General features: G+C 47.0%; 1 protein-coding gene across 2 annotated transcripts in view; it reads right to left on the bottom strand.

The window, feature by feature from the left end:
- The window catches only part of EPHA8 (EPH receptor A8), a 57,736-nt gene that overhangs the window by 17,387 nt on the left and 20,960 nt on the right, over positions 1–19,389 (bottom strand). The window contains exons 3-7 of one of the 2 annotated variants that reach the window (XM_066636815.1): positions 14,653–14,808; positions 7,281–7,616; positions 5,617–5,741; positions 4,028–4,190; positions 1,792–1,885 (exon numbers count right to left, since the gene is read on the bottom strand). In XM_066636815.1, the coding sequence (XP_066492912.1) occupies positions 1,792–1,885; positions 4,028–4,190; positions 5,617–5,741; positions 7,281–7,616; positions 14,653–14,808 (874 nt within the window). Of the gene's footprint in view, positions 1–1,791; positions 1,886–3,927; positions 4,191–5,616; positions 5,742–7,280; positions 7,617–14,652; positions 14,809–19,389 lie in introns of both variants that reach the window. The other variant, XM_066636814.1, reaches the window with a different exon arrangement.

The raw sequence follows: 19,389 nt of genomic DNA, 5'->3' as shown, positions 1-19,389 counted from the left end.
TGCAGGTTTGTTCAGAAGTACAGAAAGTCCCACTGAGTTCAGTGCGACTTAGGCTGAAATCCTATCCACACTTACTGGAGAGTAAGCTCAATTGACTATAATGGGACTTACTTCTTCATATGATTAGGCTCTCAGTTCTAGGTACTGTGGCCTTAGGATGCAATCCTAACCAACTTTCCAGCGCTGGCATAGCTGTGCCAATATGGCGTGCGCTACATCCTGCAGTGTGGAGGCAGTCAAGGGGGCCTCCTCAAGGTAAGGGCATGTTTGTTGCCTTAACTAGGGGCTGCATTGTGGTTAGGTCAGTGCTGGAAAGTTGGTTAGGATTGTGCCCTTAGTGCAACAAGATCCACATACTATCTTTCAGGCAGTCCTTGGGAAAGAGAATGGCCTAGAGAGTTCTGAAACATTTCAGTCTCCAGAGCCCTTTGCACTGCTGAAGGTGTCTCCAGGAGTGCTGCTGGAGTCTTGGGGGCTCCTTGAGCACCAGTGCATGTGTGGAGTGCCAAAGCACCAAGCAGATTGTGGCCAATTATTATGTGCTTGTGGAGCCCCTGAAGGGGTCTCGGGGAATCCGAGGATTCCTAAGAGTACACTTTGAAAAACACTGATCTAGACATTAGCTTATGCCACTAGGCAAGTTTCTCAGTCTTCCTCCTACTGCGTCTGATGGTATATTTTTTAGCTAAGGTGCTTTCAAAGGCAGCATCTGAGCACTCACGTTGATGACATCACCATCCTGGGATAAGATAACTAAACCCCTGCAGCCCAGTTCATGTTGAGGTTTTCTTGGTGGGATTTCATACATAGAAGGGACAGCATGGAGGAGAATAGCTGGCTGCAGAACACATTTTCAGAACGGTGGGGTCAAATTCCCCCCGAACCATATCATTTACATGGAAAGTCCTGCCTCCTAATCCCTGATGCATGTGGATTCAGTAATGAGGGAAATGCACTCTGCACATGTTCAGAGGCATCTAGTTCATAATTAATCCATTCATCTCTGCCTGGGTGCAATTTCCCTCACAGTACATTGCAGTTTTCCATATCTTATGGAATGGGTGACATCGGGGGTGGGCCATGTATGGCATGAGCCCATGTGCATTGGAGACTCCCCGCAACCAAGACCGAACCAAGATCTCTTGGTGCTTGAGGCGACATGCCATGTGCTGTTCCCCTGACCCAGTGATGCACCAGTCTCTGCTCCTCCCATGCTCCAATGCTCTAACTCAGTGCTCTCCTCCCCACCACATTTCCTCTTCCTCTCTGTCTCAATCTTCCTTTTCCAGTCCAGAGAACAGAAGGAGAAGAAAGAGCAGTGGAAGCAAATAGGCAGAGATGGGCCTAATCTGCTGCCTGAGGTAACTGGTCCAATTGACCTCATAGATGGGCTGGCGCTGTCCACAATTCAGTCCTGAAGCCCAAAAAAGTGTTTGCTGCCATCCAACTGTGACTCAATAGGCCTCCCTCTGGGATCTGGTTTACCAGACAATGGTGTCCACCGCCACTCAGTAAGTCATGGTTCAATTGGTGGGCTTGCTGAGCATCAGGAGGTGAAAGGGGGCACTCTCCCTTTAGTTTTCCCAGGTGACTGAGAACCATAAGAGTTAGCGAATGTACACCATGGGAGTTGGGGACTCAATGTTTCATCAGCTGGTCCATCACAAGACTTTGCCACCCCTACCTCTAGGTCATATGCATGCTACCTCCCCTCCCCCACATATACTACAAGTGCATAGATGATTGTGATGTGATCATACAGCAGAAACTGCCCTTATGAGGCAGACCTACCTCTTCTTGCAGACCAGAAAGAGAAGCAGCGCAATGAGGCCGGTGATCAGCGTAAGGCAGATCCATACAACCATGGTGGTGTCGTAATGGGAAGCTACTGGGAGGGACAGATCACAGAGAATGTGAGCTGTGGGGCCAAAGGCTTGCAGACAAATACTCTCCAGAGCTCATCTGAGAGCCAGGATGGTGTAGTGGTTTGGGAGTTGGACTTAGGAAGCTGGACTAGATGGGCCTATGGCCTGATCCAGTGGGGCTGTTCTTATGTTCTTAAGATCCAGGTTTAAATCCCTACTTGGCCATGAAGCTTCCTGGGTGACCTGGGAACAATCAGTCCATCACAGGTTACAAGTCATGATGGGTATGTGCAACCTCCTGATTCTAGAAGCAATCTACCTCAGAATGCCAGATGCAAGGGAGGGCACCAGGAGGCAGGTATCTTGTCGTGCTTATTGAGGCATCTGGTGGGTCTAGATGAGTCTTTTCCCTGATTCAACAAGGCTCTTCTTATGTTAGTTCAGTATTGTCAATACCGACAGACAGCATTGTAGACCTGAGTTTTCTTTAGCCCTACCTGGAGATGATATGGATCCAAACAAGGACCTTCTGCGTGCAAAACCCACACTCTGTCCATGGAGCTAAAATCCTTCCTAAGAAGTCATTCCTAAGACTGGGCTACGCTTGCTTTCATAGCAGGGGCCTTAGGTTTCAGTTTGGGAAAAGGATTTCCATGTGCCAACCTACAGTTGTCAATATACTTTTGGATCACATCAATGGAGAAGGACGAGTGGAGGGTCCAAGGTGAGACAAGGCAGGACAACAGGCAGCTAGTTGGAGAAAGACTCCAGTGACTCATGCCCTGCATCACAAATGGTTGGCAACCTTCAGTCTCGAAAGACTATGGTACAAGCCTACAGCACCTGGTATTCTCAGGAGGTCTCCCATCCAAGTACTAACCAGGCCTGACCCTGCTTAGCTTCTGAGATCAGGCATGTGCAGGGTAACAGTTGCTGCACCACAAGGGGTATGCAAATGAGCCAGCATGTCTAGTGGTAGCATCAACATCCAGAGAAAGTGAGTTTCAGGGTCTCTCTCCAGGAGAAACTTTTGAGACTGCTCCAGGGAAATAATTTATAGAAGATAAGTGGAATTTCTCAGAGGATTCTGCTCATTCCATCTGAGCCCAAGACTCATAAGCTCTATCTGGATTTTATTCAAACAGTATATCCAGGATCTGGGAAAACTGGAATGCACTGGGTAGTTTCATCCATCATGCCAGCATGATGCCATACCCCTGGCTCTCCTAGGGCACAGTTCTTGCCACTGGGAACACAGAGGAGAGCCGAGGTCACAGCTACTGAGTGTCTCTGCACAGGGGGGTGGGGAGGGGGGAGGCACAACTAGTCAGAGCATTTTTGTTCCCCCTGAATTACACTGTTCATAGTTTGAATACACAGCAGGGCTTCAGAGGGGAAGGCTGGAGCTCCAGAAACATAATTGGGCCAGGAGGGGCAAAAGGCACAATGTCTCAGAGCCTGAAAACCTTTCCTCGATGGATCTTTTGAACATGACCCCCCCCTTTGTCCCCTAAAGTGCCTGTGGATGGCATGGCAATGAGGTCAGAGGTTCTGTCTATAAATCAAAACTCCCCCTCTCCCCAAAATACAACCATTTCCAGGATGGAAATATTGTAAACTTCTGTTGAAAAGCAGTATAAAAATACATTAATAAATAAAGAAATATCTGAACTACTAACCTCTGCTAAATAGGCAAAGGGGTACATTTTTAAAGTGGCAACTCCCATATTTAGCGGGGAGAGGACAAGTCTCCTTATCCACCCCTGCATCGTGTCTCGTCCAGTGGCTGTTTGTGGGTTCCTAGACTCCTTTGGGGCAGGGAACCAATTTTTCTGCTTTTGGTTGGCAACCTTCAGTCTCAAAAGACTATGGTAAAAGCCTACAGCAGCTGGTATTCCCATGTGGTCTCCCATCCAAGTATTAACCAGGCCTGACCCTGCTTAGCTTCCAAGATCAGACGAGATCGGGCATGTGCAGGGTAATCTGCTAAGTAATCTGATTTGTGAACATTTCTCTTGGTACATAAATACGTTCATTAATAATAAGTCTAGTGTGAGGATACCGGCCCCCCTCCCCCGGCACAAGGTCTGCAGACCTGCAGCCCTTTGGCACTCTACACCTGCAATTTCGTACACACCGCTCCTCCCCCTGCGTTGCCTCACTTGCTTTGGAGGTCTCCACTTCCACCGCCTGGCTGAACTTCCCACAGCCAGCAGAGGTTCGGGCTCGGACCTGGAAGACGTAGCGGGTTGCAGGCTTCAGACCTGACACGGTGGTGCTGTTCCCTTTCGACTTCAGGGTGGAGTAGCTCTGCATCTCTTTGTCCTGGGAGAACAGAAGGTGATGCTTTACTGGGCTGGGGGGGGGGGGGGTCTAGCACTAGAAAGATTGGCTTGGAAAGCACCAGCACATTTTGCAAAGGAGACGCAAGAGGTTCCATTCCATTCCATTGTTATTGTTCCACACCAGGGGTCTCCAAACTTTTTGGCTAGAGGGCCGCATCAAATATCTGGCATGGCGTTGAGGGCCAGAAAAAAAATTAAATATAAAAATTGATATAAATAAATTAGAGATGGAACTTCGATGAGTGAATAAATGAATGAATGGGCTCATTCCTTCAAACTCTCTGGCCCTTAGAACACCCTCCAATGCAACCAGAGCTCAGCTCCAATCATGTTCAGTCAAGTGGGCCAGAGGCTTTGAGGGGACAAGAGATTGGTCGTGGGCTGGATAGAGCCTGGACGCGGGCCACATCTAGCCCTCAGGCCGGGGTTTGGAGACCCCTGTTCTACACACATTCTACTCTGCTTGTCTGTGAGCATCTTCCACACCTCTGAACTGGGCACAGCAAATTTCTGAAGAAGTTCATTACGGGTTACAAGTCATAGTAGGTAAGTGCAAGCTCTTGGTTTAGTGGCAGGTTTAGTGGCTCTGATTGCTAGATGCAGGGGAGGGCACCAGGACGCAGGTTGTGTCTGTTGTCTTGTGTGCTCCCTGAAGCATTTGGTGGGCCACTGTGAGATACAGGAAGCTGGACTAGATGGGCCTATGGCCTGATCCAGTGGGGCTCTTCTTATGTTCTTATTCCAAGTGAGGTCTGACAAGGGCAGGAGCTCTTTCCTTCTCAGGATCTGAACTCTGTGCCTCAGTTAATTATATTTACTTTCTTTGCAGCTGCGTCACACTGCCAGCTTAGTGCCTGCATACAAGTGCGTGCATGGAATTTGATGACATTGTTACTCAAGCACATCAAGATGCCTGTGATTTCATTGCTGTGAATGGGTACCGATGCATCTAGGTGAATTGTGATAAAGGCACCACTGTGGATGGAAAACTGTGGTGCATTGCGCGTACACAATGATTTGAACAAAGTCAATAAATGAGGGGAAAACACGAAGATTGCTCATGCATTGGTGCCAGCAGATCAAGGAATTTGCAGAGAAATGTGGATGGGGAGCATATTATACAAATCCTATTGCAAATTACAATATCAGGGGTAGAACCATGACCCCTTCCCCATGGGACCCAGACAATGGTCCCTTTAAGCTGTGTGGATGTGTGACCATGAAACTCAAAGCCCTGGGAAGCTGAGGTTGCACAGAATACCTCAGCATTCCCAGAAGTCCAGTGAAGATGTATGATGTAAACACTATGTGCCCAAACATGTCATAAGGCTCCAGTGTGGCAGCTGAAGGGGTTTGCACACAGACATGGATGCCTTAGGGATTCTTGGTCCCAGCCAGCAGTTTACCTTCTCATAGTACTTTATCTCATACTCCAAAATGATGCCGTTTGGCTGTTCCGGCTCCTGCCATAGGAGTGTGACACTGTTCTGACCCACGTTCTCCTGGTGAACGGCCAGTACTTGGGATGGGGCTATGGAAACAAAGAGCATAGAACATGATGAAGGAGTAGCAGAGCAATGGTGACACATCTAGACTGTCAAGTTGTTTGCCATGCCAGCGTCAGCCCTGGAACTGCTGCAATCGGTGCCGTCACTAAGGGGTGGGGGCTGCACAGGTGACACCACTATTGGCCAAAATTTTCTAGGTAGCTTTGAACAATGCCATCACATTATATATCATTCAATCTGTAATTTCCATATCAAAATATCTATATTTTATCATAGCCAAAGCAGCAACTGTTACCCTGCACATGCCTCATCTTGTCTGATCTCAGAAGCTAAGCAGGGTCAGGCCTGGTTAGTACTTGGATGGGAGACTACCTGGGAATACCGGGTGCTGTAGGCTTAAACCATAGTCTTTCGAGAATGAAGGTTGCCAACCAACCATCATAGCCAAAAAACCAGTGGGAGTGAAGCAATGGTGCATTCCCATGCTCACTGCCCAAGGCACTGCACCACCCACTGCATGGGAGGAGGTCCATCATGGGGGTGACACTCTGGCCTCCTGCAGTGGTTGATGCAAACCCCAGTGACGCCACCGACTGCAGTAGGATGGTGAATGTATTTAAGGTTGCAATCCAATGCACACATCTCTGGGAATAAGCCCCACTGAATCCCACTGAATTCCCCTGGGGGCTGGGGATAAGAATAGGCCCTCAGTTTGGCTGTACTTGTCGTAAGAGGCGACTAAACAGCCACCGGGTAGATGGGGCTCGTCAGCCTGGGAAGGCAGCTCATCTGAGAGAAGGAAAACTCTGATCCCAAACCTCCTTATATAATTTATAAAAAAGGAATAAGAACACATAAAACTGCCTCCTGTACTTTTCTTCCTGGGGAAAAAAAAACAAAATTTGTGAAAAAATAAAAATCCTGAAGAATGCCTCTACCTACAAGCCACAAGATTTGTAGCTGGTGTGCGGAATGCCACCTGGGGGGAAAAACATTGCTTGTCTTGCAGAAACCCATTTGGCTTTCCTTAGGTCATCTCCAATGTTTTTGTCCTCGGCTCCTGGGTGCCTGAGCCCAGCTGCTTCCTCCCTGGCCTCCTCTTCCTTGGCTTCTGCCAGAAATCAGCATTTCTGGACAACGGGTGAGGAACAACCAGGGCACTCAGGAGGACATATGATCTCTCCCTGACTACCAAAAGGATGGATCTGTGATGCAGTTGCATATGTTCAATGCTCAGACAGACACATGTGCACAGATTCAATCAGGAATCTGGATGCACTAAGCAATTCTTTCTTATGGGAATCCTGATGCACTGGAAACCTTATGCACCAGCAACCTTAGAATCCCTTTGGGGGACTTTTTGCCACCAGGAATTCTATGATAGACAGAAAGCAGGATATAAATGCATTAAAATAAATGCACCAAGACTCACAGTGCATCCCTTTGGGACATATCTACTGAAACAGATGCCCTTGGGAGTAACGTGAGTCAACACTGAATTGACCATTGGGGAGCAAGGCCATGGAGAAGCCTTAAGTCAGGCAGACAAGGGCCATTCCTACCTGCCTGGTTTGTGGTGATGTTGACAGCAGCAAATCTCGGAGGCTCGAGGCTGAGCTCGGAGACGCCATTGATGGCCTCGACCCAGAAGGAGTAGTTGGTGTGGGCCAGGAGGTTGGTCACAGCCAGAGAGCCCTGGGCCAAGTTCATGGGCTGGGGCACAAAGCGTATCCCGGTGCCACAGGCCTCGCACTGGCCGGAGTCCCACAAGCAGCGGCGGCAGATCACGTTGTAGATGATGTCACTGCGGCCTCCTTTATCTAACGGCGGGCCCCATTCCAGGGCGACCGAGGTGCCATTCACGCTGGAGAGCAGGTTGGTGGGAGCGGAGGGGGGACCTGAACAGGACCAGAAGTAGAACAGTTTTAGGCAGGGGCACAGAGGCAAAGTATGGAGGGACTTCCATGTTCCATCTAGTCCTATCTGCAATGGTAGGGTGACTTCACTGCAATGCTCAAATTATGAGGAAATAGGAGAAGTCTTTAATTCAATCCACAAACTCCACCATGTAGTTTCCTCAATTAGGACATTATGGCCCCCTGCAGCTTTCTACAAACAGTAGCTTGGGGGGGGGGGGGGGATCAGTTCACTATTTCCCCTGTAATTCAAGCAGTACCTTAAGAAAGATTTCCATTCCATCACTCACCTCCAGCAACAATGCCGAAGTCGGGGCTTCCAGTTTGCCCCCCCCCCAAAAAAAAAAAAACAAAAAAGCCCTGCTTCATCAACTTTTACAATGTTTTGATAGCATGAGAAGCCCTGCTGAATCATCAAGTTCAACTTCCTATGCCACACAGTGGTCCACCAGGTGACTCTGGGAGCACATAAGAACAGCCCCACTGGATCAGGCCATAGGCCCATCTAGTCCGGTTTCCTGTATCTCACAGCGGCCCACCAAATGGGCCACCATAAAACATCGGGATCCCTATATCCTGTAGACACTCCCTGGCATCTGGTATTCAGAGACAGGCTATATCTGAAATCCAGAGGTTGCATACAGTCATCATGACTGTGATGGGCTTTTCTTCCAACAATCGATCCGCTCCCCTTTTAGAGGAATCCAGTCCTTCAGGTGCTATTGTCAGCTTGAGTTCTGAGTGTAGCAGAACCAAAGCTTACATGTTGGTTCAGGGAGCAGGTGCAGAGCAATGATTCAGCAGAACCTGGGACAGGCACACCCTGGGTGTGACCAAGCCAAATACTGATTGGCTGAGCTGACTATATGAAGATAGTCAGGAGGAGCCTCAAGTGCAGCAGTAAGGGAGTTGATGGAGTAACTGTGAGACTGCTGCCAGTGACTGAAGAGGCTGGATACTGTATGTGATATTAATGACTTATGGACTGAACCTTTGACTGTGTATTATGGGAACTGATTTGGATTTGTTATACTGGAACTGACTGCTCTCCGTTCTGACTCTTGGACTGTTAAATGACTACTCTATATGTGATATCCCTTGACCAATACAACTGCTGAAAGTACTCTGCTGTAGTTGAAGTGTTGTTCTTGCAACCTGCTCATATTGGGACAAGACTGGAACCTACACCAATCCTCTTATAATTTTATACAAGCCACCCTTAAACCTTAACAGCTATCACTGCATCCCGTGGCAAGGAGTTCCACACACTAATTTTGCGTTGGGTTAAAAAAAATCCTCTTGTTTGTTCTCCCATTTCATGAAGCAGGTGGGTACCCAAGGTTAATCTCAGGCCATCTGGTGCCTGTTGTGGGCTCTGCCCCCTTGCCATGGGGTTCCTCTAGATATTTCCCCATTTTTCAGTATTGTGACAATACCAGGTGCCATCTCTGAAACTTTAGTTTTCTGGAGGTATCCATGTGGCACCTTTACACCACCTTATCAGACTTCAAGTAAACCCACAAACCAGCATGCACAGCCATTGCAAGTTGTCCGCTGAGCTTTGATAGGGGTTTACTCCACAGGAGAAGGCTGGTGGGAAGCGTGACAGAGGCCCACATCTCAGGACAACTGCTGAGGCAGTGAAGGATCTGCTGCTTTCTGCTGTTGCCTGAGAGGGCAGGGTCCAGAGGGGTGCTTACCAGGCAATTGTGAGGGAGCTGCAACAACCGAGGACCATCATCTTATTCCTCCAAGCCACTTTACAATTACAAGCCTAGAATCATAGAGTTGGAAGAGACCCACAAGGTCATCTAGTCCAGCCCCCTGCCTGTTGCAGGAAACCCTCCTAGAACATCTCCATCAGGTGCCTGCTGGGCCATGCTTGAAGATCTCCAGTGAGAGAGACTCTATCATGGTTCTCAGCAATCTGTTCCACTGCCAAACCACCCTCGCCATCACAAAGTTTTTTCCTGATGTCCAACCAGAATCTCTTCTCTTGTAGACGTTTGATTTAATTTGATCAATTCTACTAGATCCCCTACAAATCCCCATTTGATTTAATTCTACTAGATCAATTACAATGGTCGCCAATTGTAATGGTGATCAATTACAATTCCTTACATTCGTAGGAATGTCTGGTCTTTGGAATGAAATCTTTTTTGCCTACTGCAGATTTTTCTTAAAATGAGTTTAGCCAGGGTGGCCATGACTGGCAGGAAGAGTGCCAGGGGTTTGGCGTCTTAGTGAGAGTCCAAGGGAGAACCAGAACTGTTCTCAAGAGATTGTTTGGTCTGGAGTTCAGGCAGGGGATCCGACTGGGAATTGAACCCCCATAGATGCTGACACACTAGTGTATGTGACAACACCAGACTCTGCCTTGTGACATCACTAGGCCCCGTTTCCTGACTTTCACCTATGGCCTGGTCCTATGGCCTGATCCAGTGGGGCTGTTCTTATGTTCTTAACTTGAATTCACTGTGGACTTTTAATGCTGTCTGTATTGATTTTTTGCTTGCTGCTTTCACACATTTTTTTTTTTTAAGAATCATTTGGGGACTTTTAAAAATCTCTCATTGACTGGAGTTTCTGTTTTATGTCATTTTAATTGCATTCTGTTCAGCGCTCTGAAATGATTTGTGACATGTTTTATTTATTTGGAGTAGTTATACCCCACTGTTCTTCAACCATGATGGGTAACTCTAAGCAGTTTATAGAGTCAAAAGTTTCCAAAAATTATAATGCATATAAAAATACATACTATGTGAGTATGTATTATAGTGTTTCCCAAACTGTGGGTCAGACCCCACTGGTGAGACACAACCTGATTTTGGGTGGGTTGCCAAAGGGTGGTGGAAAGATCAGGTAATTAATTGTCTCAAACCCTGAGGCTATTCAAGAATCAGATATCTGTGCTGGCAACCTTCAGTCTCGAAAGACTATGGTATCGCACTCTGAAAGGTGGTTCTGGAACAGCATCTAGTGTGGCTGAAAAGGCCAATTCGGGAGTGACAATCCCTTCCATACTGGGAGCAAGTGCAGTCTGTCCCTGGTCTGTCTCCCTGGCTATGGGCCTTCCTTCTTTACCTCAGGACACAGGCTGTGCCTGTTGTCTTGTGTGCTCCCTGGGGCATTTGGTGGGCCACTGTGAGATAGAGGAAGCTGGACTAGATGGGCCTATGGCCTGATCCAGCAGGGCTGTTCGTATGTTCTTAAGCATGTGTAAATATAGGAAGAGAAATGCTTGAGGGTCTTTTTCTGGTTATTATTCCTTATAAATAAATGAAATAATTTTTTTTTTCTAGCTCTCCTTTAAAAAAAAAAGTCTGGTAAACCTAGGTGGGTCCCAACAGAGTATCATTTTAAAGAGTGGGTCCTGGAGTTAAAAAGTTTGGGAACCACTGATGTATTACACACACATACCAACCCACACACAATGTAATTTAAGAAGAATAGAAATAAAATAACATAGTAATACTGTACCAATCTACTCACTACTACTATTCACAATCTACTCACTAATACAGTATCAATCTACTCACTACTACTCACAACTAATAAAACTATTTGACCTGAGAAAATATTTTTAAATGGTTTATTTTTGAATTTTGAAAAGCATTTAGAAACCAAATTTATAAAACTGCATTAAAACAAACAAAAACAGGAAAATAATCAATGGAAAGAAAAGTGCCCATTATTTGAATTCTATGTTTTGAACCAGTTGCTACTTCCTGTGTTTACAGCAGCCATTTTCAACTATTTTCATCTCAACGGCACACTGATGAGACACTTGAATTGTCAAGGCACACCATTGGTCTGTTGACAATTGACAAGGCACACAGCACTGCCAGCAGGGACTCACATCCCTACCAATGACCCTGCTAATATATGACCCTCCTCGAGACTTCTGAGGCACACCTGCAGACCATTCACTGCACATGGGTGTGGCACAGTGGTTGAAAAATAGCTGGTTTTGGGATTTAATTCTAGTTCTGCTTTAATGCATCCCTGCAGGTGCTTTGAATGGGAGACACCAGAGACTGAGCAAGGACCTGATATGTGCAAAGAAGATGCTCTGCTGCGTGTTACAATCTCTTTCTTGTTGCAGTATTGGGCTACTCATCTCATGGAAGCATTCACATGGCAGGTGTCCCTTTAAAGAAGGATTTACAATAAGGACTAGAACAGTGTTTCTCAAACTGCGGGTTGGGACCCACTAGGTGGGTCATGAGCTAATTTCAGGTGGGTCCCCCTTCATTTCATTATTTTATTTTTACTATATTAGACTTGACGCTACCATGGTATGTGACTGCAGTTGGGGAAATGTTACAGACCTGTACTTTGAACAAGCTACTAGTTACTTATACAATCTCTTGGTTTTGGAGGTAGACTACCTCAGAATGCCAGGTGTAAGGGAGTGGCAACAGGATGCAGGCATCTTGTGGTCATGCATGCTCTCAGAAGTATCTGGTGGGTCACTGTGAGCTACAGGAAGCTGGAGTAGATGGGCCTTTAACCTGATTCAACAGGACTATTCTTATGTTCTTAATTTTCTAACCCAGTGGTTCTCACACATTTAGCACCTGGACCCACTTTTTAGAATGAGAATCTGCTGGGACCCACCAGAAGTGATGTCATGACCAGAAGTGACATCATCAAGCAGGAAAATTTTTAACAATTCTGGGCTTCAATCCTACCCACCCTTACCCAGGAGTAAATCCCATTTACTATCATTGTTAAAAGAATATACAGTACCTTCCTCTCAAGGGCCTAGTGTCATTGGAAAGTGTAAGATTGTAAGAAGACCCAGGAAATTTTTGGGCCCCCTCCTTTGGCTCCTAGGTCCCCTTTTTTGACAATGGGTTCAGGTACAGTTTACCCCCCTGCACCCTCCACTCACAGGCCCTGCATGCTTGCATGGGAAATCCTGTCTATCACCATGACTCGCTTTGAACCAGAAGTCAAAGATTTTTCAAGATCCTGAAGTCAAGATCTGAGAGCAAATCAAAATGGAAGCCGTCATTTGGTGGATCAGCCTGGAGGTGTAGGTCGTCACTGTTCGGGCCTGGCCTATGCACTCAGATGCCTTGGGATGGTGTGCATCAATGAGGAATTAGCGCAATTCCAGATCTCCCTTAAGAAGTCAGAAAGTTCAGCATTCTGTTGCTCGTTTAACATTTTATAGCTGTCTTTCCTTTCCCAGTTGAGAGGTGCTCAAGGTGGCCAGTGGAAACAGTAAAAGCACACATTACTTGGAGCCATTTATTTGGATATCAAAGAGGAATTCTTGACAATTGTTTTGCCAGATTCCAAGGCCAAGCTCTGCCAGGAGAATTATGCCCACCTTAAGCTAATTCTTCTTTTAATTAGGAGTTAATAATTCTTAACTCCTCTTCTTTCCTCAAAAATGACCCTGGTTCTGCCCTGCAGTACTACTGGATCCCACCACCGGGTTAGCTCCCCTGTTTAGCATACAGAGGTCCTCCTTCCTGCCAGCAGCCTCCCACCACTACAGCAGCCCCTTGGTCCTCAGCAGGTCTTGGGCACGGCAGCCAAACACCAATCTCAGTGTCTCCACCAGTTTCTGCTCCAGCAGCCTCCAAAGTCCATTCACACATCAGTGCATCAGCAGTTCCAGTAGTCCATTAATCCAGTCTGTCCTTCCACAAACTTTTCTCCTCCTGCTACCCACACCCAACTCTCCCTTCATCAGGTGCTTTTATGCCTGAGGGCCCTATTGCCTTCAAGTGGCAGCAGCTGAGCTGCACACTCTCTGCTGAATGCCCCAGCCTTACCCTTAAAGGGGCCACTGCTGACACCACACCAGATCTCACCAGATCTTCCTCACCAGATCTTCCACAATTCCAATACAACAGTCAGGGAAGAATGGCAGTGGAGTGAGTGCTGAGGAACGTACCTTTACTGTCAAGAATTTCTTCCTAATGTCCACCTCACCAGATGCATTAGATCTTCAGATGCAGCAGGCACAGACAGAAATCCCCCGCCCATCCACACACACAGAGATCTTCCTCCCTCAATGGAGATCTTCAGCAGAGGCTTAACAGCCTGCTGGAGAGATGCTCTGGGATGATTTTCTAGGACAGGAAGGGTGGTTGGACTAGATGACCTTGTGTATCCCTTCCACTCTATGATTCTATTATTCTACTTGCACTCAGTTAGGTAGTACCATCAATGTAGAATCTATTGTATTTTATTTTGACTTTTTATGTGTTGTGTGCCACCTTAGGCATCTTTTTCAGAGGAAAGACAAGAAATGAATCTTTTAAAGAAATAAGTAAATTTTGGCACCTTACACAGAATGAGAGGGTAGGGCCCTTCTCTGAAGGACTTGCCATCTAGATCAGTGTTTCTCAGTCAGTGGTACCTGTACCACAAATAGCACTTGAGGTTGTGCCTGGTGTTGTATGCGGGAACCCCCAAACCCCCGCCACCTAGCAGCAAGACCAGCAACACAACGTGACATGCAATAGTAGGAGGCTTGGCTTGGTGGGCAGAGCAATCAAATACACAAGTGTTTCTCAAACACTTCAGTCAGGACCCACTAGGTGAGTTGCGAGCCATTTTCAGGTGGGCCCTCATTCACTTCAATATTTTATTTTTAATATATTAGAATGGACACTACCATGGTATGTGACTGCTTTTGGGGAAATGTTATAGATCTGTACTTTTAACAAGTTACTATGTACAGTATAGGGGATACATCGTACCTGGGCCCAGGGTCAAAAAGGAACCTGGAAGCCAAAGGAGGGGAGCCAGAAATTGCTGGGATCTCTGAAAATGTTTGCATATATGGTGTGAAGACTTTTGTTTCAGATTTTGTCTAAGCATTCAAAGAAATTCATAGAAATTGTGATCCAACGATCATATGAAGCTATGATCCAAAGGAGATGAGAAGGGGCCCAAAAGAAACATTGTACCACCTAATAAAATTCCTTTCAGAGACCCTGTAGGCATGGCATATGCAATGGCAGTGGTGTGGGGAGAGAGGGGGGGTACGTACGTGTGCAGGCTGCCGAAGGATGATCCAATGTGGCTCGGTAAAAACTGTTGTCACAGCGACACACCTGCGCAGCCGGGGTCTCCGAATAGCTGTGGAAAGGGCATTTGGCACACAGCTGATCCCCAGGGGAGGACTTGTAAAACCCCAGTCGACAGGCTAGAGGAGAAGGAGAAACATGAGAAGGTAGGAGCCCCAAAGGCTGGCGTATTCACTCTGACTGGACAGCTCCAAAGCCACAACAGTAAAAAAAAAAAAAACCCACCACCATCCCATTCATTGAGTATTTGCTGCCTTCATTGTATGGAGAGTAGCCATAACTCAGCAATAAAGCTTGACCTTCCCATGCAGGAAGGGACCTGACTCAATCCCTAGCAATGCCAGGCAAGATAGAAAAAGAAAACTGGAACTAAGTGTAGGTAGGACCGGCCCATCTATGAGGCCAACTGAAGCAGTTGCCTCAGACAGCTGATGTGGGGGGCATCTCAGTCCACCTACTTGCCTCCACTGCTGCTGCTCCTCCTCCTCCAACTTCCTGGATTGGAAAAGGGGGACAGAGAAGAAGAGGAAATGTGGAAGGAAGAAGAGTGTTGAGCTAGAGCATTGGAGAGTGGGAGGAGCAGAGGCCGACATATCATTGAGTAAGGGGGCAGCATTTGGCAAGCTGCATCAGGAGGTCTCAAGCGGCCCTGAGGGTAGACAATACTGAACTAGATGGACAAAGGGTCTCATTCGGCGTAAAGGAGCTTCATATTTAGACTCCCCTATTCCAGTTTCCTATTATTCTGGCGTAAACAATTATTCTGGCATAAACAACTTGAAAAGGTGGAGTCGCAGCTCTGTGCTATCTCACCGGCCTTGTCTGTAAAAGGTCCTGGGTTCAAATCCCAGGTAGGGTCAGGAAAGGGTGATGAGCAGCAGCATAAAGAACAGAAGGGAGTTTCATGTGTTTCCATAGCTCTACAAGGAAATAAGACTGAACTGGATTTCTATTTTCCTTTCCACAGACCCAGCTCTGTCCCTCTGTGCTTCCCGGGTCCCTTTTAGTCCTGTAGCGCTACGGGAACCACATGATAATCTCTCAGCAATTGTAGGAGCGAGTGTACACAAGCAAGGATAAATGATTTTTTTAAAAAGGCTTCTCCTTCGCCGTGTTTGCCCGAGTGCCCGCTCTGCACTCACAGGCAGGACACATGAAACAATCCTCTCGATCGCAATATAACCAACAAAACTTTGAGCCAATGTAATGTAGATAGTTAAAAGGAAATAGTTAATGTAAATCAGTGTTCCTCAAACTGTGGGTTTGAGCTAGATGGGTCACAAGCCAATTTCAGTTGGGTCCCCATTCATTTCAGTATTTTATTTTTAATATATTAGACTTGATTCTATCCTGGAAAGTGACTGCTTTTGGGGAAATGTCACAGATCTGTACATTCAACAGGCTACTATGTATATTCTTTTAACAATGACAGTCAATGGGACTTACTCCTGGGTAAATGTGGGTAGGATTGCAGCCTAGGATTGTTAAAAAATTTCCTGCTTGATGATATTACTTCTGGTGGGTCCTGACAGATTCTCATTCTAAAAAGTGGGTCCTGGTGCTAAAGGAGTGAGAACCACTGGTATAAATAGTTAAAAGTGCATCTCCCCTGGGCCCTGGGATACTTTCACATGCTTTCAGCAAGCCAAGATTAGGCCAGCTGGAGTGAGCCAATCATAGACCCTTCCAAAATTGCAAGCAAGGCTGTGGCGAAATGCATTCCCCCCCACCCCACATTTGTGGAACTCCTTACCGGCCTCTCGATGAGGCCAATTATTTCACTTTCTCAAGTTGTTTTTGCCAATCTCATCGCGGAGATTTGGTTACTTGAGCTTCCCAATAGTGAATGGCTGCTGTGCTTATTCTATATAGTTTAGCTTGTCACTCAACGAGGCCAGTTTCATATCCTACGATCTGATGCTGCTGGTTTCCATATTGATTGCTGCTTATTTTTTTCTCTATACCCATGTGTGTGTGTGTGGGGGGGGGGATTTTTGTCTGTGCCTACTGTGTCAGAAATTCTTGATGGTAAAGGCAGTTCAGCAATGGAACAGGTTGACAAGGGAGTTGGCGGATTCTCCCCCACTGCAGATCTTCGAGGCTTGACAGGCATCTGCTGGAGATACTCTAGGACAGGGGTGTCCAAAGTTTTTGGCAGGAGGGCCACATCAGCTCTCTGACACTGTGTCGGGGGCTGGGGGGGGAAGAATTAATTTACATTTATAATTTGAATAAATTTACATGAGTTTACATAAATGAATATATTAAAGATGAACTTAATGAATGAAGGTCTTGCAATAGCTCAAGGCCTATAAAAGGCCTTGCACAAATCAAGGCTGGCCTTTCCTTTGCTGCCTCTGCTGCATCACAGATGTGAAAGAGCAAGCAGCGGAGGGAGCTCTCATCCCACAGCTCATGGGAGAGGTCAAACAGTTGCCCTCACGCTGAGAGAAGTTGCGTCGGGCCAGTGCGGACTTCAACAAATCTCCAGAGGGCCAGAGGCTCATTGGAGACTGGGGGCTCCCTGAGGGCCGCATTGAGAGGCCTCAAGGGCCGCAAGTGGCCCCCGGGCCGGGGTTTGGGCACCCCTGCTCTAGGAGAGCGTTTCTCAACCACTGGTGGTACTTGAGGCGGTGTTTGGTGGTAAGCATGGGACCCAAAGACCCCTCCCCACTGCCTGGCAGAGAGACCAGCAATGCAATACGACAAGCAGCAGTAGAAGGCTCGGCTTGGCGGGCAGAACTCCAGACTGCACTCCAGCGTGCACTTTGAAAAAGTCCTTCCATTTATCCTGAGCCTCTTACTGGTGTTTGTTACATTGTATCTGGCATCCCAATCTGGAAGTTAGAACAGACAAAAGAAAATATTTCTTTACTCAGCGTGTGGTTGGTCTGTGGAACTCCTTGCCACAGGATGTGGTGATGGCGACTGGCCTGGGCACCTTTAAAAAGGGATTGGACAAGTTTCTGGAGGAAAAATCCATTACGGGGTACAAGCCATGAGGTGTATGCGCAACCTCCTGATTTTAGAAATGGGTTATGTCAGAATGCCAGATGCGAGGGAGGGCACCAGGGTGCAGGTCTCTTGTTATCTGGTGTGCTCCCTGGGGCATTTGGTGGGCCGCTGTGAGATACAGGAAGCTGGACTAGATGGGCCTATGGCCTGATCCAGTGGGGCTGTTCTTATGTTCTTAAATGACATCATTGCCAGTGGTACTTCCAACAGGTGACGGTGCAAAGTGGTATGGTGGGGGACAAACGTTGAGAAATGCTGCTCTAGGTGGATTTCCTGCTAAGGGCAGGGGGTTGGACTGGATGACCTTGTTGGTTCCTTCCAACTCTATGATTTGACTTTATGACTATAGTTCACAAAACCTTGTTTGGGGGGGGGCTACTTGTTCTGGCCTCAAGCTCTAAAGCACCCTCAAACTTTGATAAGTTTAATTTGGCTGGCAGGCATTGTCCATTCTTTATTATTATGGCCTGGAACTTCAAAAGCTGGAAGCATCCCAGGTCTCTCTGGAATCAACAAATGTCCTTGCTTAGCATCAATCGCCTGTGTGACTGATAGATGCCTGAGCAGGGCTCTCAGCAACAGCTAGTCTGACCACCCCTTCATCTCTTCCATTCCCTGCCACCTGTCGATGAAGAAAAGCTGCGGAAATTTCCTGAGCTCTTAAAGGGCCTTTTTGACGGAGGTGTAACATTTTACTTTGATGTAGAACAGGCCCCCACACTGGCTGCTTTTAAGAAGATGGTAAACACAAGACATTGCGTCTGGCTTTAGATTGCCTGAACATTGGCTCTGGGTACCAAGTTTTGCATTGATTTATCATAGGACTAATAAGGCACCTTCAAAGTGGTTCAAAATATAATGTTTTGAATTATATTTTGTTCTACCCATTTAAAACATGCATAATAGAAAGGAAAAATATGTCAGCAGAAGTGGGGGGGGTTATTGCTTGGGCCCTTTGATGCTGCACACCCACTGCTCAGGGTTTTGCCGCACTTACTGCATGGGAGGAGGTCCAGCGGGGGTGATGTGTTGGCCTCTCGTACCAGGTGATGCAAACACTTCTGACATAACTGGCTGTAGTTATGATTGGTTTCCATTTTTGCAAACTGCTTTGTGAAGATGGGCTTCCGTTGAAGTCGTACAGAAGTACCTTGACTTTCATCGCTTTGCTCTTTCAACCGTTTTCAACTGTCAAACTTCACTCACATGCTTTCTCCTGTCATCCAATTTCATCTGAACTTCCACGATGTTCTTATGTAGTATATTTTTCTTTTATTTCTGTTCATTTATGTTTTGCTTATTTAGTTTTCCACCAGCCAAAATAAATTTGCACGCTAAATACGGCATTCATCCATTTTTGACTTCTGTCTACGCTCTGCTCCCTAACCAAATGACAGTGAAAGGAATTGCTGTGTATATAACAGTAGCATATGACCCCAAGGTGATCCCAAGCAGAAACCCAAGGTGACAGGTTATGGGGGGTGTCGGGGAGGACGGTGGCTCATGGGCAGGTGGGTGCAGTGCTTGTTGCTTGGGGTGGCAAGCGCTGCGGATTGGGTCTACCTGCCCTCTCTTGCCTCTGGATGACTAAAAAATGAGCCATTTCGGAAGGGTGGGGGGTGTAGAGTGCAGGCACGGGGTGATGCGGGGGAGATGATGTCACTGCATCACCTGGCACCAGGTGG

This window comes from Tiliqua scincoides, chromosome 9 (genome assembly GCF_035046505.1).
Source record: "Tiliqua scincoides isolate rTilSci1 chromosome 9, rTilSci1.hap2, whole genome shotgun sequence".
Taxonomy (NCBI): domain Eukaryota; kingdom Metazoa; phylum Chordata; class Lepidosauria; order Squamata; family Scincidae; genus Tiliqua; species Tiliqua scincoides.
This window is presented reverse-complemented; position numbering and strand designations above follow the sequence as displayed.